Source organism: Geotrypetes seraphini, chromosome 7, assembly GCF_902459505.1.
Source record: "Geotrypetes seraphini chromosome 7, aGeoSer1.1, whole genome shotgun sequence".
Lineage (NCBI taxonomy): Eukaryota > Metazoa > Chordata > Amphibia > Gymnophiona > Dermophiidae > Geotrypetes > Geotrypetes seraphini.
This window is the reverse complement of record NC_047090.1, coordinates 82,518,553-82,540,460: the sequence shown is the minus strand read 5'-3', so window position 1 is coordinate 82,540,460 and position 21,908 is coordinate 82,518,553. Positions and strand designations below refer to the sequence as shown.

Here is a 21,908-nt window from a genome sequence, read left to right as displayed (position 1 = left end):
AATTATCTTCTTCATCTTTCTGACTCTGGTCTCAAATCTATGTCTATCAAAGCGGTATTACAGCTTTTCACATACCAGCTGAGCCAAAGCCTCTCACTGCTCATCCTCTAGTTTCCAGGTTCATGAAAGGACTTTTCAATGTTAAACTACCTCTCAAGCCTCCGCCTGTCATGTGGGACCTTTCCAAGTTGATGAAGCCCCCATTTGAACCAATGGCCACAGCTCATCTTAAATTTCTCACCTGGAAAGTTGTCTTTCTTATTGATCTCACCTCTGCCAGGAGGGTTAGTGAGTTACAAGCCTTGGTAGCAGATCCACCCTTCACAGTCTTTCTCCATGATAAGGTGGTTCTCCGTATGCATCCAAAATTTCTACTGAAGGTAGTCACGGAGTTTCATCTCAATCAGTCGATTGTTCTGTTAGTATTTTTCCCTAAGCCTCATTCTCATGGAGGAGAAACTGCATTACACGCTCTGGACTATAAATGTTCTTTGGCCTATTACATTGACAGAACAAAGCCTCATTATACTTCTCCCCAACTCTTTGCCTCATTTGATCCTAAAATGTTTGGGGCATCCTGTTTCTAAGAGAACGATTTCCAATTGACTGGCTGCTTATATATCATTCTGCAATGCTCAGACTGGACTGGTACTGGAGAGGGGTCACAGCCCACAAAATCAGAGCTATGGCAGCTTCTATTGCTTTCCTTAGATCTACTCCCATTGAGGAAATCTGTAAAGCTGCCACTTGGTCCTCAGTTCATACCTTCACTTCTCACTATTGTCTGGAGTCTTTCTCCAGACGGGATGGGCACTTCGGCCAATCTGTATTACAAAATTTATTTTCCTGAAGACCAACACTCCCACCATCCCATTCTGGTTAGCTTGGAGGTCACCCATCAGTGAGAATATGCTGCCTGCTTGCCCTGGGATAAAGCACAATTACTTACCATAACAGGTGTTATCCAGGGACAACAGGCAGATATTCTCACAACCCACCCACCTCCCCTGGTTGGCTTATGTTAACTGAGGGACCGCGTGCCTACGTTGGGCAGGAAGGTACTCACGCATGTGCGGGCTATTGCCAACTTTCTAAGATCTTAAAGTGGCGATGCATTTTTGAAGTGGTCCGTACCGGGGCTCCGTCGGTGACGTCACCCATCAGTGAGAATATCTGCCTGTTGTCACTGGATAACACCTGTTACAGTAAGTAACTGCTTACACCGCCTTGGATGAATCTCTTCATAAAGGTGGTTAATAAATCTCAATAAATAAATAAGTTTATAGCATTTTTTAAGTTATGTGTGTAAATGTGCATTCCACCCATAGACTGCCCATACAAAGATGTGCATGTACTTATATAATAGCGTATAGCCAGATTATTGTCATTTACACATGTGTATTCATATACACATAACTGACTAGAATACCAGCATTTATGTGCCACCTACATCTGTGCGGTTCCTTATAGAATTATCCCCTTAGTGCTCTGCATCAGGGATCTCAAAAATCACAAATACATTATGTCTGATTTTCACACTGTCTAATGCAGGACACGCCATAGAAATGATGTTTCTAGTAGCCAAAGTGGAGCAGAGAGAGGCAACGAAACTGCAAAAGTGTTACTCTGTCCAAGACATTTTAGTAAATAAATATAGATGTCATATTCGCAGTATTAGTTGATGGGGTCTGCAACTAGCAGAAATAATGTTGAAAGAAGTAGAATGAGGAGGAAAATGGTTAATTTATGGATAGGCTCATTATTTAGCTCAGGCATATTAACACATACACAAGACTTTCTTATTTCCTCTTTGGCCTCTGACCTTGGATCTAGTAAAGAGGTGGTACTGTATACCAATGGTAGTTTAACAGCAGTAAGGGTAAGAGGATTTGATATACCACCTCTCTGTGGTACAATCAAAATGGTTTACATGGTACTTTATCTGTCTCTATTAGACTCACAAAGGTATTGTATCTGGCGCAATGGAGGGTTAAGTGACTTATGTACCTGGAAGGAGGATAGGGCTACAACTTAAGTGCTAGTTACAGTAATCACTGAAATGCTTAAAAAAAAAAAAAAAAAGACAACAGTCAAATTACATTACATGGTTTTATAGTTTGGATGAAATACAGTTCTAGTGTTGATATGCAATATTACATTAATTACAGAAGTCCATTAAAGTTGATTGGATAATTTCCAATACTACAACAAGGACACAGATAAGGAAATATCTGCCTCTTGCATTTGCTCCAGGCTGTTATTCTTGAAATAGTTCAGAAAATGATACTTTATGCTTTTATTTCTGTCCAAGCTGAGATAACTAGATAGAAAAGAAATGAATAATTATTTATAAAGCATAATTAATACTCATCATGTATTATAATCTAGATATATGTGAAAACACAAGTATGTGCTACTCAAAATACATATAGTAATCCAAGAAGCCATCCAATCTCTATAAAATTAATGAAAAGGAATATGCTTTGGGGACAATTCATGAGCACTCCATGTGAATACACTGAGCATTTAACCGTGCAAACATGTAGATAACAAATAAATTAAGCATAAGAAGAGGTAGGAACAGGAATGGGGTTCATTACTATTACAAGCTAATACATTTGGAGTGACTGCCCCCAAGAGAAACAATGAGAAAGTAAGACAAACCAATAGTCGATAAGGGAATATGGGATGTGGCCATCAAACTGGTTAACTATTCCACAGAGTATAAAAATCTCGGGGCCCTAAATAGTCAATACATATATTTTTTTACAATTCTGACTGCCATAGGCAGAATTAGGCCCAGATATTCTATGTCAGAATTTTATCTAGGCCCTAGCAAGAATATCTGTAGTGGCCAGATGTTATGTGGTTACAATGCAGTACCCAGATAGCTATCTGGGCATAGTTACAACTGCATTTTTTTGCAGACCAACATGCTTAGGTAGCTATCTGAGCCAGCACTGAAGATCAGCTAGTACTATTGCCTATGAATGCTCAACATTCAAGACATCAGTTGAAAGTATTTTTTTTCTGTAACACAATTTACCAAACCAGATTGTGTGTTGCCTGCAGTGGAAGAGGGGGGGTGACATCACTGACTGTTGCAACATAAAAGGAATACCGTATTTTTCGCTCCATAAGACATTTTTTCATCACCAAAAAGGGGGGTAAACTAGACAATGGATCTGCCTCTTTCTCTCTCCGTTCCCTCCATCTCCTCCCCTCACTTCCCTGTCCATGCTTCCCAGCAAGGGTGTGCAGCCCGAGAGCTGCTGCGAGCCTCCCCGGGTCAGCTCAGTCATGTGGTGCGTCTCCCTTCCCCCCACACTTTCCAGCGAGTGCGCGCAACCCGAGTGCCACTGCGAGCCTCCCCAGGTCAGCTTAGTTGTACGTTTGTGCGTTTATGCCTATAATTGCTGCAGCTTGTTGGGGAGAACAGCTCCAGGAAATCTTGTCCACTGTCTGTATATCCAGTAACTGTCCTCCCGGTGTTGAGAAATTTTCTCCAAGGTTTTTTTTGGGGTTGTTCTTTCTGGCAATCTGAGGGAAGGGGAGCTACTGGCAATATGCATGTGTGAGAGCCCTGTCCTGTCCACTCCAACCGTACTTTCTCTGCTCCTGTGGAAGGGGAGGGTGCAGGAGTGCTGCTAAGTGAGGTTCGCTTGCTGGAACTCTTGTATTATTTTATTTATTTTATTAAACTTCATATATTTATATTATAACCAAATTAACAAAGAAATAGATACACATCACTATATACTCGAATATACTGATTACTCACATCATTATAAGAGTATACTAGCCCACATTTTGGGGAGGATATGATAAGATTTGTTGGATTTGTATATTTGACTAGAACCTCTCGAGTACACAGCGATGCCGTCAGCTGCCGTAGCTGTGCATTCTCATTGCAGCCTCGCGGAGAAGCTGTGAGTGGGCATGCTGAGAAGCGCCGTATGCCCCACTTCTTCCCGCTGCCCAGACAGGAGTGGAAAGGAATATAAGCAAGAGGTGGCAGCTGCCTGTCAGGGGATCCACTGAGTCTTTCGCAGAACTGTCTCTTCGGCTTGGGATTTTGGCTTAGGACTTTTGCTCCAGGTAAATATTTCTTTATTATGGTAAAGAGCTTTGGAGATTGTCCTCACAATCAGTATAGTACAGGCATCAGATTCTTGGAAAAGATAAATGCATATGTACAGGAAACTGGGCAGAACATGGGAGCTGTATAATAGGGGAAAATTGTTTTGTTTCACTTGTGTTGGATCTATTTTTTCTCATTTGTTTTGTTCTACAAGAGACTCTCATGGCATGGGTTTTTGGCCCGGTATATTAGTACACAGTTTGGTTCAAAATGGTTTTTTTTCTTGTTTTCCTACTCTAAATCTAGGGTGCATCTTATGGTCAGGTGCATCTTATGGAGCAAAAAATACAGAATTCTATAACAATGTACTTATATATAGGCATCTATTCTATAAAGAAACAGTAGGTATCCACTTTCCTTTATAGACTCCTAGCATAATTGGGTATGTATGCATATGTACTCTTATGCACAAGCACTTATTCTGACCATAGAGCTATGTGTAATTTATAGTATTCTATAAGTAATGGATCAGATTCTGCAAATCGTGCCTATATCAGCGGCTGCCTATAAAAACACCACCGATTGCGTGTCAATCATGCTACAGTGTTATTTGCCAATCCATTAAACATAGATACTGGTAATGTAGGTCAGGGGTTTGAAGGCCTACATTCCCAGCGCCTATGTTTGAAATGAATTGCATCTACAGAGGCATCTAGCGACACCTAAGGTCATTTCTGGCTGAAACCATGCCTACTTTGACCTTAGGCGGCAGTAGGTGCCTCTGTAGATGTGATTGTGACACCCTTCTTGGACATGCATGTGAACACCTACATTTTTTAAATGACATTTTAACTGGTTTTAAACGACATGGTCAATTACTGTATTAAGGCCAATTAAATCAGTTTAGTTAGACGGTGGTAGGGCAGCTACCACTGTCTAACTTACGATTTATGTGTAAATTTGAGCTCCACTTAAGAGTCTGTCCATGTGCACATCCATCTGTATAATATGCACTATGTAAGAAACAATAAAAGAATAAGAGCCAAAATACATTAAACTAAAAAAATAAAAAAGCAAATGATGGAAAAAAATCCAAGAGAACAAGCAGAATAGCAACAACAAAAAGCGTAAAAAGGCAACAAAAAAGTAAGGAAAATATTTTCTCTGGCTCTTAAATATTGCTGACTGGTGGCTAATGGGGGAATTCATCTAGCAGTTGTTAGGGTTTAATTCACTTTAACGTGTGTTAAAACAGTAAAGCCCATAAGTATAAAATGGGCTTTAGAATTTAGTGTGCACTAATTCCCTTAACATGCGTTAAAGGTGTGTTAATCCCTAACACTGCTTGATGAACCCCCTCCATCCTAAATTTAAAAGTATATTTCCTCCTCTGGCTGGTTGAAAAGTTGTCTATTTCCTTGACCAAAGTTTAGTCTCTGACGTGGATAAGACTAAAAGTGAGCTCTGTCAGATTACTTACCTGTTTTAGAAATTGTGAAGCATTGAAAAGTTCACTGCAGCCATATAAAACATGTTTGCCTTGTTTGGTCTGTGAAGGTAAAATGACATACATGGGGTAAGTTCATATATAATAGTGAGAAACACTGCAATAAAGCAAATATAGATGAATTTTTTTCTCAAGGCCATTATTGCTTATACCTTCTTCCATTTATTAACTATCACTTTATTTCACTTTAGTTTAATTCTCTCTATTTTTAAATTTCTAATTTGCATAAATGTACTTTATTTTTATTTTTAAAGTAATTTTTGTTTTCATCTGTAATGATTACTTGTTAGGATATGTATATATCTGGTATCTTTCTCTATCTTCCCCTTTCCTATCTGAATATGTCCAATGGAGTTTCCTATTTGAATATGTTCTATGGAGTTCCTTTCTGTTTTTAATTGTTACACTGTAAACCGCTTAGATCACGAAAATATGGGAGCAGTATATCAAATTCTGAATAAACAAACAAACATCAGAGATGTGCATTTGTTAGCGTACCTTAGAAAAACCGTGGAGGGGCATAATCGAAAGGGACATCCAAGTCCGTTTACGTCCATCTCGCAAGTCGTCCAAAGTAAAAAACAGCTTAAGACACATTTTCGAAAGATACGTCCAACTTTTTTTTCATTTCAAAAATCGTATAATTATACGTCCTGCCGATCTGATCGTCCAAGTCACTGAATCGTCTATCTTTATACCACATTTTCGTCCAACTTTCCATCCAAATCCAAAACGCCTAGAACAAGCACTGTTGGACGTTGGAGGGGTCTGCAAAGTGATGGACTGCACACCCAGACATGCTACCTAAATAGTGGGATACCTTACAGGGCACTGCTGTGAACTTCACAAAAAGGGTACCATGTCTTCTCTTCCCTACAGCTCCCTTATAGGTTACGGTGAGCCCCCCAAACCACCTCCAGAATCCCCTAGACCCACATATCTACCACCCCAATAGCCCTTATGGCTGCAGGAGCCACTTATATGCCAGTACAAAAGGGTTTGGGAGTGTATAGGGGAGTGCACATGTTTAAGTATCAATGCAGTGATTACAGAGAATTATGGGCATGGGTCCTCCTCTCCATGAGTCCCTAATCTACCCTCAAGATGACTTAAGCTGCCTCTGGGCTGGACGACTAGGCTTTCCTATGCCAGGCGATGATGGCCTGGAGGCTGAATTTTAGTTATGATTAAAATTTTTATGGGGGTGGGGGGGTTGGTGCTCACTGGGGTAGTGTGTAGGGGTCTGTTTTATATGTTTGCAGTGCTTATCTGGTGACTTTAGGTGGGTTTTTGTGACTTAGACCATGTTTTACATGGTCTAAGTCACAATGTCCAAGTTCCATCTAGGCTCTGTTGTAAAACTTTCGGTTATACATGCTATATGACTAAGTCTAAGCCGGCCCACGTCCCGCCCAACTCCCGCCCTCGACACGCCTCCTGAAACGCCCCATTTAGCTTTGGTCATTCAGTGGCACTATGAAGACCTAGGTCGTTTAGAAATACGTCCAAAACCAGTTTTTATGATCGGCATTTGGATGTTTTTGAGAAATGTTCGTCCAAGTGCCGACTTAGGCCGGTTTTTGGACGTTCTCTTTCGATTATGAGCCCTTAAGTGTCTTATTTACTAAACATTAGTGTGCTCTAACCACCACAGTGCTCATATTATTTCTATAACACAATGGCAGGGAACACTAACTCCATTTGTGTATGTTAGCCTTTAGCAAACATAAATCTTAGTACGAACTAAATTAAATTAACAAGTTAGGTTGATTAGCATGTGTAAAAAGGTTTTAAAGCATGTTAAAAATGTAATAACTATGTGAAACATAAAATTGTCCAAAATTAGGGGGAATGGCCCCCCCACCCGAAAACAAACCAAAATATTTGCCCTTTGTACATCTGTAGTAGTTATGTAATCTAGGCACCAGAAATGTGCTGGCAAAACACAATCACTGCTCTTGGAAACGTCTATAGGCTTTCTGGCAATAAGATCATGTGTGATTAACTTTGGTGGAAAAATATCCTCTGCTTGTGGTGTTCCCCAGGGGTCACCATTCTCTCCGTTGTTATTCAATGTTTATATAAGAACATTGCATATTCTTTCATTAGAACCTGGAAAGTTCTTGCTCACAAGCAGACGATATACAAGACGCAAGTTCCAATCTCAGTGATTTTTCCACTAATATGTGTTCGTGTTATCTCTAGATTGCAATATTGGGCCTCCCAAGCTCAAATGAAATTAAATCCTTCAAAGACAAAATTGTTGTGGGTTGAACCTGATCGGGTTGATCTTCCTCTTAATATTTCTTTGGGAGTGGGTGAAACTATGCTGGTTGAAAAATCTTCAAGAGTATTAGGAATTATCTTAGACTCTACCTTATTCTTTCAGCAGCAGGTTAATATAATAAGGAAATGTTTTCTGAGTTTACATAGTTTAAAATCAGTTCACATTATTCTATCAATATGAATTTTCAATATTAGTTCAATCTATTAGCACAGCTTGATTACTGTAATTCTGTATATTGTAGCATAAGTAGAGGAAATCTAAAGAGATTACAGCCAATACAAAATACATCATTCATACAAAATGTGATCATATCTCCCTGCTTTTAAGAACTCTTCATTGGCTACCACTGGAAGAGGATCAAATTTAAGTGTGTTTCTCACATTTTTAAATGAATTAATAATCAAATTGCTGAAGAACTACCATTAATTATGAATGTTATTAGACAGATTAACGGTAGATATTTTTATGTCAACATGCTGTCATATCCTATGTTTAAGGATTTAAGAAAGATATTTCTTTCTTGGGCTTTTATTTTTACATCTCACTAGAACAATCTTCCTCCTTATCTAAGAGGCTGTAATTCCTATTTGGTTTTTCAAAAAATTTTAAAACTTTGTTACTTCAAATCCCATTAGCTCATTCTTAAAGGAAAACTGTTGTATTATCTTTTCTGTAAACCGCATTGAGCCCTGCCTTGTTAAAGGTATGGCATAGAACATACCTTCTACCTTTTTCAACCTTTTTACACCTATGGACCGACGGAAATAAAAGAATTACCGTATTTTTCGATCTATAAGACGCACCTGACCATAAGACGCACCCTAGATTTAGAGGAGGAAAACAAGAAAAAAAACATTCTGAAACAAATTCTCCCTGACAGGCTCTGCTCCCTGCCAGGCTCTGAACCCTGTCATCCCCCCTCTAGTGATAGGCCAGCACATGTAGGGACAGGGCACAGAGCAGGCAGGCCTAGTGGTCAGGTTCTCATGCCCCTACCCCCAGATTCCCCTATAGTTCAACACAGAAAAAAGAAAAGGTGGGGGGAAGACAGTTTTAATTTGACCTGCCTTTATTCCCCTAGGGTTTTTTTTTTTTTTTTTAAAGATAAAAAACATTGAAAGAAAAAATAAAGCACACACCAGAGAAGAGTCCTAGATGGGGATCCCAGTGAGTGGTATCTAGAACTGAATTGTGGGGTGGAAAGGGTGTGTGGGGTGGAGTGTGAAAGCAGGCCTGTTGGCAGATACTGTTGTTAGCACGACTACTGGCTCACTCTACCTGAAATGAAATGACCAAGCCTTGGAATTACTGGGAACCGTGTCTGGGGAGCCCCCAGAAGGGGGATCATGGAGTTCTTGATCTACTTCCTGAGCATGCCTTGAGTCCTATGGATGCTGTAGTTTTGATGAGACCGGCAGGCATATTTATTTTGATTTCTATCCCGTCCTCCCAGTAGTCAATATTCACATTGGAAAACATTTTGGACAGTACAAGACTATACAGCAACTTAAGTACAGGAGAGTGCAGAAAGGAGGGGGAATATAAGGGGGAGGGTCAAGGGGTAGTTTGCAGTTAGAATTTCAGTTGAAGAGGGTCTTTACTCCTTTCCGGAAGGTCATCAGAGAGTTCTGTAGTCTGATTTGTGGCAGGGAGTTGGTTCCAGAGATGGGGGATGAAGTGGCTGTAGAAGCGTTTGCAGGCAGTTTCCGACAGGAGAGACCTTCCTGGGGGGATGCATAGGTGTTTCTCCGTTTCAGAGTGGAGGAGGCGGGTGGGGGTGTACAGGGTTAACTTGGATCCTATGTATGCTGGGGTGGTGGCATAGATTCTTTTATGTGCTATCACCAGGGCCTTGAAAGCACAGCGTTGGTTGATCGGGAGCCAGTGCTCTGTGCAGAGGGCTGGGGAGATAGGGTGTTGGTAGTTGAGGTTGTATAGGAGGCGGAATGCTGCGTTTTGTACGCATTAGAGGTGTTTGAGATCTGCCATTCTCCCATTTTGCCACCATTCTCCCATTTTACAGAGCATAGTGGGTAGGGAACTTCTTTGGTGGTATGGTAGGGGGAACAGGGCCTTCTAAGTCCCTGATTTCGAATGGGGGTGGGGGGTGGAGGACTCTTACAGGACCTGAATGGATGGAGGCCTTGGTCCAATATGCCTATCAGGTACATGCCCTTATGGCTAAAGACATGGCTGTGCCAGTCCTCAAAGCCAGGCCCCCCTGTACCTTTTAAATTTCTTCCTTCTCTTCCTCGAAGGCTCTGTACTATTTCAGGGCAGCAGTCGCACAAGTCAGGGGCGTGGAATTCAGGCGTGAGCTTTCCGCGTTCCCTCCTGGCCCCGTGCTGTTTTCTGAATGGCTGCCGGCAGTTCTCGCGAGTCCTGTGAGAATTACCGCCAGCCATTCAAAAAGCGGCACAGGCCCAAGCAGGAGCGTGGAAAGCTTAGTCCTGACCTCCGTGCTCCTGACTCGTGTGTCTGCTGCCCTGAAATAGTATGGAGCCGTCGAGGGAGAGAAGGAAGTATTTTAAAAGGTACGGGGTTTTCAAAAAAAAAAAAAAAAAAAAAGGTACAGGACCACCAGGCTGCTTGAAAAAGGGATGGCTATGGCGGGTGGGGTATTTGTTTTAAAAAGGTGGTCCTGCGGCGGGCAGTGTTCTAAAAGGTCGCGCGGCTGCACGGGGGTGTGTGTGTGGAGTTGTACAACTGTATGGGGGGGGGGATACAAATTTTGCATCTTCGCTTCCTAAGATGCACCGAGATTCCACCCACTTTTGGGTGGAAGAAAAGTATATCTTATAGAGCAAAAAATATGGTATTTTGCGGACCGACGGTTAAAGAACACTGGTGTAGACTCAAATGCCACTACTAAATTACCATAGGAAACGAGAACTTTTCCCATTAGTAGGCTACAAATAATTTTTTAACACACCACAAATGGCGTAAAATTCAGCAGATTTTGAGTAAAATCTAAATACTGATTGGTCACATGAAAATTAAATGTTGTTTTGATCAGATGTTGATCATTTTGGGATTAGAAAAAAGTACAAGTTTTTCACTTTTTTTTGGAGCTTTTTGCATTAGTCTTTCATTACTAAAATAGTAGTCATTTTAAAGACTCACTGAAGACTTGACAAACCTTAAAAAGAATCAAGGATGTTTTTTAAAGAAATAAAATGAGAGAGAAAAAAATCCTATCCTTCCAATCCTGAGTACTAAATACAATATATAACTTCAGGAGAGCATAGTCCTGTGCTGTTCGCATAACTGCCAATCAGTGCTGCTGCCAGACCGCTCTGTTCACCGGTCCAAGGAGTCTCTAGTCTCAAGCCCACACAATCGGGACCCCACCTTCCTGAGAAGTGCAATTAAGAACATAAGAACAATAGAATTGCCGATGCTGGATCAGACCAGTGGTCCATCGTGCCCAGCAGTCTACTCCCGTGGTGGCCCTTAGGTCAAAGACCAGTGCCCTAACTGAGTCTAGCCTTATCTGCGTATGTTCCGGTTCAGCAGGAACTTATCTAACTTTGTCTTGAATCCTTGGAGGGTGTTTTCCCCTATAACAGCCTCCGGAAGAGCGTTCCAGATTTCTACCACTCTCTGGGTGAAGAAGAACTTCCTTACATTTGTATGGAATCTATCCCCTTTTAACTTTAGAGAGTGCCCTCTCGTTCTCTCTACCTTGGAGAGGGTGAACAACCTGACTTTATCTACCAAGTCTATTCCCTTCATTATCAAGTCTCCTCTTTTCAAGGGAGAAGAGGCTCAGTTTCTCTAATTTCTCACTGTACGGCAACTCCTCCAGCCCTTTACCCATTTTAGTTGCTCTTCTCTGGACCCTTTCAAGTAGTACTATGACCTTCTTCATGTATGGCGACCAGTGCTGGATGTAGTATTCCAGGTGGCCTGGTACAGGGGCATGATAACCTTCTCTGATCTGTTCGTGATTCCCTTCTTAATCATTCCTAGCATTCTGTTCGCCCTTTTTGCCACCACCGCACATTGCGCAGACAGCTTCACTGACTTGTCTACCAGTATTCCCAAGTCTCTTTCCTGGGGGGTCTCTCTAAGTACTGCACCGGACATCCTGTTTTCGTGTATAAGATTTTTGTTTATGAAATGTATCATCTTACACTTATCCATGTTAAACCTCATTTGCCATGTCGTGGCCCATTTCTCAAGCATGTTTATGTCACGTTGCAGGTCTTCGCAATCCTTCTGCGTCTTCACCACTCTGAATAACATTACATTACATTAGGGATTTCTATTCTGCCATTACCTTGCAGTTCAAGGTGGATTACAAAAGAATTATCAAGGAAGTATTACAAAAGATCTTACCAAAAAGAGATTTGGTCATTTTCAAAGAGAGTAAGAAGTGAGTATGGTTATTTGTTTAGTGGCTTTAGTGAGAGGTGGTGTTTGATAATTGCGGTGTTATTTCTTTTTCAGGGATTTCTTGAATAGTATGGTCTTTATTTCTTTTCTAAAAGTTTTGTAGTCTAGGGATGCCATCAGTAGATTGGCAATTTGGTTGTTTGGCTGCTTGAGTGGCTAGTAGGCCATCATATAGTTTTTTCCGTTTGATCTACTTAATTGGGGGGGGGGGGGGTGAGAATGGGGTATGAGTTTTCCTATGTCTGGTTGAGGTGTTGTGGATGAGGCGGATGTTCAGGTAGTTTGGACTGTCTCCATATAAAATCTTAAATAGTAGACAGTAGAATTTAAATTGTATTCTTGCTGGGATTGGAAGCCAGTGTGATTTGAGATATGCTTCTGTAATGTGGTCATGTTTCTTCAATGAGTAGATGAGTCTTAGTGCTGTGTTTTGGATTACTTAGTGTCTTAGAAGCCAGTGTGATTTGAGATAGCTTCTGTAATGTGTAGATGAGTCGATGAGTCTCATCTACTCATTCTGTAATGAGTAGATGAGTCTTAGTGCTGTGTTTTGAATAACTTCGTATAATCCGCAAATTTAATCACTTCGCTCGTTGTACCAATTTCCAGGTCGTTTATAAATATGTTGAGGAGCATGGGCTCAAGCACCAAACCCTGTGGCACTCCACTCGTGACTCTTTTCCAGTCCGAATATTGTTCATTTACCTCCCCCCCTCTGTTTCCTATCTGCCAACCAATTTTTTAGTGAAATCGATTTTAATTGAACAGAGTAAAGAACACAACAAAGAAAGAACAGGTTGTGCAGAAAATATACAACAACTCCCCCACCCCCCACTCTCAACCCCCCATCCCACCCCCCCATCCATAATCAGCCCCCAAAAAAGAAGGGGCAACACTATGCCAGACAAATAATAGGCAAAAACTCAATCCTACGCCACTGGAGAGGCCTGGGCAGCATAGGCCAAAATACCATGCAAACAGAGCCCTGTACTCTGATGAGCCCTGAGAAAAAAATAAAGACCTCTCCCCCCCTAAAAAAATGCTCCCCCAAAGAAAGAAAGAGGGGAAAAATAAAACCCAGCACCAAGAACAAAAAAAAGACAACCAAAAGGAAAAAACAGAACCACAAGAAGAACAGAGGCCGGAGATCCATAGCCGGGGAGGGGCTCCGAGCCTCCCCCACCACTTAGAACAGCTCAAAGCCTCAGTGTATTAAAAATCGAACTCCGAATTCTAGGAGACAGAGAATAGATATAAGGCTTCCAGACCCGTGAGTATTTCACCCTCGATTCCAGGGCTTGCAATTTTTCGAAGTAGTTGTTCATGTGGGACCTTGTCGAACGCCTTCTGAATATCCAGATATACAATGTCAACCCGGTCACCCTTGTCTATCTGCCTGTTTACTCCCTCGAAGAAGTGCAGCAAGTTCATCAAGTAAGATCCTCCTTTGCTGAAACCGTGCTGGTTGGTCCTCATCAGATTGTGTCCATCAAGGTGATCAATGATGCGGTCCTTTATCTGTGCCTCTACCATCTTTCCCGGTACCGAGGTGAGACTCACCGGTCTGTAGTTTCCTGGATCTCCCCTCGAACCTTTCTTGAAGATCGGCTTAACATTCGCCAGTCTTCCGGAATCTTTCCTGATTTGATTGACAGAGTGGCTATTAATTGAAGCAGTTCCGCTATAACCCCTTTCAGTTCCTTGATCTCCCTCGGATGGATGCCATCTGGTCCCAGGGATTTATCGTTTTAAGCCTATCAATCTGCCTGCATACCTCTTCTAGACTGACTGTCAGTTTCCCGTCTTCATTTCCTGTGTATAGCCTGTCGGCTTCCAGTATGTTGTGTATATCCTCTTCGGTAAAAACAGACGCAAAAAATGTTTTCAGTTTGTCGGCGATGGCTTTGTCCTCCTTTAGCACTCCCTTTATTCCATGATCATCCAACGGCCCTACCGCTTCCTTCGCGGGTCGTTTCCCTTTAATATAGCGAAAGAAAGGCTTAAAGTTTTTCGCCTCCTTGGCTATTTTTTCCTCATAGTTTCTTTTGGCCCCTCTTACCGCTATGGCACCTGCTTTGATGTTGTTTGTGCTTTTTCTAGTTTTCATCCGTTTTTTACCTTTTCCATTCCTTAAACGAAGTCTTATCATCTCTAATCGCTTCCTTCGCCACTACAGTGAGCCACGCCAGTTCCTTGTTCTTTTTCCTCTTGGATCCTTTGTTGATATGCAGTATATATAGATTTTGCACCTCGGTGACTGTGTCCTTAAAAAGGGACCATGCTTGCTCTAGCGTTTTTACAGTGCTTATCCTCTTCCCCACCATGAATCTCATCCCTTCGTAATTCCCTTTATGGAAATTCAGTGCTGTGGCCATAGTTCTGGATCGATGTTGTGTCCAGGTTGAAGTGGATCATATTGTGATCACTGCTTCCCAGCGTCCCTTCTACACCTTGCACCGGACCTCATAGTCCATTTAAAATTAAGCCCAGAATTGCATTTCCTCTTGTATTTTCCTTGACAAGTTGTTCCAGGAAGCAATTGCCTATAGCATCCAGGAACTTGGTCTCCCTACTGCAACCGGAGGTGCCTAGGTTCCAGTCTATCCCCGGATAATTGAAGTCGCCCATGATAACTGCATTGCCTCCCTTGCAGTTGCGTTTAATCTCGTCCGTCATCTTTCCATCAGTTTCTTTGGACAGCCCTGGGGGTTGGTAATAGATGCCAATCTTCGTTTCCGTTCCATTTGTTCCCGGAATTTTGGCTCATAGAGACTCTACCTTATTTTTTGTTTCCAGCATGGTCTCTCCAGTAGACTCAATTCCCTCTTCGATGTATAGGGCAATACCTGCTTCTCCTCCTCAGCCTACCCGAAAGCTCGGGAAGTCACATCTCGCACTCTATCTTAATCTCCAGCAGCAGCAGAACCTTCATTCCTTTTAGCCAGGTCTGTGGAAGGAGCGGAATATCTCCTTGCTCTTAGACAGCCCGAGGAAGACCGGGAAAAGAGCAGCAGTAACTTTCCGTGCAGCAGCTGCCTTCGAACAGCACAGTCGGCGGACTCACCACATGGTGCCCGCTTCGCATGTCTCCCTTTCGAGGTGTGTGTCTCTGGCTCTCCAATAGCCTTCTTTGACACAAAATTACTCATCAGCCATCACACCAGGTTCACGTAAACTCCCCTTTAGCAGCCCCGGCGCTGCCTGGAAATGTTAGCGTAAGTAGTCCGTGAAGTATGTAAGCTAACTTTTTTCCCAACTGATCCTTCACGGACCGGCAGGAAATTTTTGCGGACCAATACCGGTCTGCAGACTGGCGGTTGAAAAACACTGTTATAGAAGATAAATAGAATAGAATTATCAATAATTAAAATGGTTTTTTTCTAAAGTCAGTTTAATTTTGATTTTGTGTGAGGGTGTTTACATTCCCTCCCATAAAGAAACTCAAAATGATAGGGGCAAAAGTGGTGACAGGAAACAAACAATCAGGTTCAGACTCAATATGAAGCTGCAGAACAAGCTTGGTCTGTGAATCACAGAATCAATCTCTGAGGAAACAGTTAAGAAAGAGTAATCACACCAGTCCTGAAGACAGTCTCTCCACTGCTAATCTGATAGGAGCTACAGGAAGGTATTTCTCTTTAATCTGGTACCAGGTAGTGCTTGGGGATGGAGCCTATTTCCCTAAATGAAATTAAAGTTTGTAACAGAGCTCAGGCTTCCTCTGTGAAGGCCATGGTGAAGGATGCTAGAACCAAGTCTGAAGCCTGCACCATTTGACAGAAGGTACAGGATTTTGTTTGCTTTTTACCTGTAAGATTTTGTTAGATATTTTTGCTCCTCAAAGGTTACCAAGTCTGAGCATATTTAAAATGAGTTTAAACAACAATTTTTTTCCTGCCATCAGTTAGATATAACCGCAGCAAGCAGAGCTACACAGGTGTTAGTGGTGGTAGCAGGCAGGCCAGGCCCAGCCCGGTCCTGACCCCTAATATATGAGATTTGTTTTGGATTTTTACCTTGAACCATAATTGTGTGAGATAAAAGATAACTTCCTGAATATTTTAACAACATATTTGAAACTACTGATCAAACTTTGGGGACCTTTTTGTTCAATTCCATAGAGGGAAAATAGGCCGGAGCTGGGTTGAGACCCCTCCAAATAATCTTGCCAGAGACAATCTCAACCATGGTTAAGTGTTTATTTGGAGGTTAGCGATTTTGAGTGGCCCATGATTATCAAGTCTTCAAGGATAACTTCCTTGTGCTGGATGGGTGTGACACTTTTATATAATTTTTTACAATTTATTCATGTGGCCAGTTATCTAAAGATATTTACGTATGTGTGTATGACTTATGTTAGTTTTATTTAATATGCATTTCTAGTATACTACTAACAAAAAAATGATTCAAAAATTATAATAAATTAAGGAAAAAACCATTCTAATTAGATTAAAATTACATTAAAAACCAATGGGGTAGATATTCAGCATGGTTTAATCAGGCAGGAGAGGCTCCTGTCTACTTGTACCATGCTAAACATGTCAGTTGCCGATATTCATCAACACCATCAGGCAATGGCATTATCAGCTTTGCTCGATCCAGTTAATGATGAAGTAGTCCATGGGCAGAGCTTGGTGATCTTCAGTCTACTAACTTAAGTATATAAAGTTACAACAGCAAAAATGCTATCCACTGATCAGAGTATCAGTTGGTAACCAGTTAACTTTCAAGTGGCTACGCTGACCCAGATACTCAATGTTGGTGCCTGGACATGGACAGATACCGACTCTCTAGGCTTAGTTGAGCCCACAGCTGTTAGTGGCTTAAAAACAGCTGACTGCTATGGGCTGAACATTGGGGGAGAATATGCCTAGTTAACATACAAACGATCAATGATGCCATGCCACCAATGCTCATTTCCTCCTTGAAAAACACATAATACTCAATCCTAATGCAATATTGGGGCAAATAACCAGGGACCTGATATTCAGCTGGCAGTAATCAGCATTTTGTTGACCACTGCTGTTATACCGAGAAATTCAATGCTTGGTCATGTCCAGGCTCTGGCACTGAATTTCTGGGCATACAGAAATGGTTAAATGCAATATTCAGCTGGTTAAATGCAATGCAATGCAATGAAGCTGGTTAAATGCAATATTCAGCACTATGAAGAGTAATATAAAGATAGTGCCGCTGAAAATGCATGGTTAGTACCCAAGCTGAAATGAACTATCAAGTTTCAAGTTCAAGTTTATTAGATTTTTATATAAAGCTTATCAAGGTTATCTAAGCGGTTTTTATAATCAGGTACGCAAGCATTTTCCCTATCTGTCCACTTCCAACACTGTTCTTCACTGAATTAGTTTAGCATATAATTGTACTATAGATTGCAGAGTTCAGAACTGAAGACCTCTAGGTTTGAATGGGAGTAATTATAGGTGCCAAGATTATGTGTGCTAAGTGAGAATTCTGTGCAGCAGTTACGTATGTATCTGTCGATATACAATATTAGCATAAGTCCACAGTTACACACACAACTTTAGGCACAAGAAGCTATGCCAGCTCAATAGCTGGTGTACAACTTACACCCAACGGCAGTTAGACATGCACAGTAGCTACTAATATTCTATAACTTGTACATGAAGGAGGTAGGCATGTATGTGACTCACCTGTGCATCTCTGAGGTCTATGCTTCCCTCTTACGCTTACATGCTTTGGATTTTGCGCACATAGTTTATGGAATACTGACTTAAGGCAGATATAGGCACAACTAATTAGTGCCAATTAACACCAATTATAGCTAATTGGTTAATGCCAAATAGCAGCTCATTAATCAAGTTATGCATGCAACTGACAGTATTTTATAATTTGTGTATACAATTTTGCATGCTAAATGTACAGTTGCGCAATTTATAGAATGTGGGGGTAAGTGCTCAGTTCCAGTTGTATTTCAGAAAAGAATCTGTCAGTGTAGAGCCTGTTCTAAAATACCTGAAGGGGTGCATGTGTAGCAGCAGCATGTGTTACAATCTACATAAGGGAAGAATCAACAGAGGAAACTTGGCAACTTACACATCATGAGAGCAGTTTTGTAGACCTTTACATATATAAGTAAATGCTTCTAATTAACTACAGAGGCCAAATCCTTTATTTATTTTTAATCTGAAACATAGAAACAGTAAAATTAAGGCAGATAAAGACCATATGGCCTACCCAGTCTGTCCATCCATGCCATCTACTCTCCCTTAGACATCCTATGTATTTGTCCCAAGCTTTCTTGAATTCAGGTATAGCTATCGTGTCTACCTCCTCCACCAGAAGGCCATTCCATGAATTCACCATCCTTTCCATGAAGTAGTATTTTCTCAGGTTACTTCTGAGCCTATTCCCTTTCACCTTCATCCTATGCCCCTTATTCCAGAGTTTCCTTTCAATTGAAAGAGACTCACCTTCTGTGCATTTATGCCATGTATGTTAAGTTATCTAGAACTGCAATGCAAGAAAATGTTTTATGTTCAAAGATAAATTATATCTACAGACCACTGGAGTTGCAATGGGGGCAACGTTTGCCCCATCCTTTGCTAATTTATATATGCCAGCATTCAAAAAAGAGTGTATTTCCTTTTGTGGTAATGATTGACAAACAACATTAATGGCTTAAATTATTGGTCATTGTTACCCGATTGTTGTTTACCTAATTTGTTAAAATGTCAATAAAGATGATTGAACTTAAAAAAAAAAAAAGGGTGGTTAGATGATATTCTATAGATGTTATTTTGATTGCCATTAAAGTGTGGTTCATTTAAAGACTTGGCTCTTTCTGCTCCTTCTTTGGACTCCCTGGAGACATGTGCAGAGTGTATTTTCTCTGGTATTTGGTCTATGGTTACAATCTTTGCAATTTAAAGAAAAAAAAAAATCTTCTGCTGACATCAATTCCTTGGTAACCCCCTGCTGGTGAGCGACATTTTTTGAAATTTTGGATCAATTCATTGATGACATCTTCATGTTATGGAACGGGATCAAAGTTAGAATTAGGACTGTTTACTACATGGATCAGTTCAAGTGATGAACATCTTTCATTTTTTGTGGAGTGTATTCTATATGTTTTGGTGACAAAAGTCCACAATAAATTTCAAACTTAAGTTTTTTTCAAGAGCAACAGATAGAAACACGTTTTTGAGATATGACAGTTGTCATCTGAAGAAATTAAAAGACAGTTCACCTTTCTTTCAAATGCTCAGGATTTAAAGAAATTTGTTCCAATATGAATGAATTTAAAAGTCAAGCAAAACATCAACAATTGAAACTGGAAAAAAAGAAGTTATCCTAATAGGGTGATTAAAAAAAACCTTATCAAGCTAAATTCACTAATAGAGATTTATTGTTGAAGAGTAAAGGAAGACAAACGACAGAAGAAAAAATTTGAAATGTGCCATGAGATATTCAGCAAATAGTCAGGAAGTCAATAAAATTCTAAAACAATTGGGAATTGATTAAATTGCATTTAGTATATAAGAGTAAAAATAGGATGGCATTTTCAAGACAGAAATCTGAAAGAAATTTTAAGTCCTATGATTTCCAATGTTCAGAAAAGATCAGCTATTATATGTGGACATTACAATTGTGGATCTTGTCAAATCACCAACGCCTTCCTAGATTCACACTGGCTTCCAATACAAGCCCGCATCCAATTTAAGCTATATTGCATATTATTCAAAACATTAAACGGAACGGCACCCTCTCACTTAAACAACCGCCTAAATAGGAACCTCTATTCCAGACAAAGGAGAACCCAGTCCCCTTTCTCCTACCCCCCTTATAAAGGAACTAAGCGCAAAAAGATGTACGACAACCTACTAGCAACACAAGCAGCTAAATTGGACCCCTCCATCACCAACCTACTGACAGCTTCAACTGACCTCAAAGCTTTTCGAAAAGAAATCAAAACCATACTATTCAAGAAATTTACCCTAATTTCCTAACCCCACTCTTCTCCCCTCTCTCCCCTTCTTAGGATCCTCCCTTCAAAATGTGATTCAGACCTAATGCCTTTAACTGTATTCCTCTTCCTGAAAACGTCCAGCTATCGTTTAGATGTATTAGGCCCAACGCCGTTAATTGTATTCCTATTCCTGGAAATGTCCAGTTATCTTTTTGTTGTAATCCGCTTAGAACTGCAAGGTACAGGCGGAATAGAAGTCATTAATGTAATGTAATGTAATGTAATTCTTTGCAATACAGGGAGTTTGTCAATCCTACTGATGGCAAAAAAATGTTTTATTACAATTCATGAATTGCTGGTCCATATTTGTCATCTACATGATTTTATGTCCATGTAAGAAAATACCACATAAAAATATATCACAGCCTTGCAAAACTCTCTCTATAAATAAATAATTAATTAAATTAATTAGTGCTCAGACCCACAACCTCCTTTTAAATGTAGGGAGGAAACCAGCGTTTCACAAGTAGTTGGTCTGTCAGTTGAGTAGATCTCAGTTTGGTTGTTCCACACAGTTTCTGTCTGAAAAAAGGTATTTATTATGAATGTATATTATTGAATGAAATATGGATAATGTGATAATTTTGTTTAGTGAGTGGGTAAGACTTTATGTCTTATTTGGGGTTTATTTTGTGTGTTTTAGAATTTCCCCTCCTGAGGAAGCATTCAGTCGTGAAACTCGAGTCGGGGGGAGGAGTTGTGTTTTATGGATGCAGGAGTTTTTATGGATTTATATTACACTGGCACTTTAATGCATAGGACTGCCTGTTTCGTGACCTGGTTACTCCAACTACTACCAGCAGATAAGTATTTGTCGTTATGTTTCTTCTATTTAACATCATATGGTGGTACAGACAATGTTGGTGCTATGATGATCTCATAGCAGCCTATGTTTGAGTTACCTCACTTTAACAATATATAGGTTGTGGGTCTTAGCACTAATTAATTTATTTATATATAGAGTTGCAAGGCTGTAATATATTTTTATGTGATTGATAAGTATCACAGGTCTATATAAATGTATTCCCTTAAGATATATTACATTTAAGAAAATATACATAGGAATGTCTACAAGAGATTTAAAAACTAGAATGAGTGAACACAAATCCAATTTGAAGTGTCTGAAGAGCAATGAGCCAATAGCTGAGCATTTCGTAGACATAAAACATGTGTGTGCGATTGCGTCAATTGTTTGAAAAGAAGACATCATATAAATTATTGATTTTTCAATAGTTGTATTTGGATGGTCAATCTCAGTACTGACATCACCAGAATGAGTACACATGCGTCAGTGTTTTAGCTATAAGCGCGTCATGGAAAGATTAGGTTCTTAACTCAGTAATCTTTCTGATAGATACACACTCCCATTCCTGAATCTGTGGGTAATCAATCTGTGGGCAGTCAATCCATCCAAATAGCCTTTAAGTGCTAGTGCTGTGCGCTCAAGAGCCATGAACAAGGCCAAATTATTCTGGATCCTATAGGGCAATTGGACCTTGCGTGAGTAGCCGGAGACTTTGATCCCTTTGTAGACCTACCAGGTCTGCATACCATGGTTGCCTTGTCCAGTCTGGTGCTACTAGAATCACTGCCCCATGGTGTGCCATGATCCTGCGCAGAAATCGGTCTA

General features: G+C 40.6%; 1 protein-coding gene across 3 annotated transcripts in view; it reads right to left on the bottom strand.

The window, feature by feature from the left end:
* Positions 1-2,095: 2,095 nt before the first annotated feature.
* Positions 2,096-21,908, bottom strand: part of SCFD1 (sec1 family domain containing 1) — a 248,396-nt gene continuing 228,583 nt past the window's right edge. For all 3 annotated transcript variants that reach the window (XM_033952477.1, XM_033952475.1, XM_033952476.1), the window contains 2 exons: positions 5,562-5,630; positions 2,096-2,320 (listed from right to left, as the gene is read on the bottom strand). In XM_033952477.1, the coding sequence (XP_033808368.1) occupies positions 2,297-2,320; positions 5,562-5,630 (93 nt within the window). In that variant the 3' untranslated portion in view covers positions 2,096-2,296. The remainder of the gene's footprint in view (positions 2,321-5,561; positions 5,631-21,908) is intronic.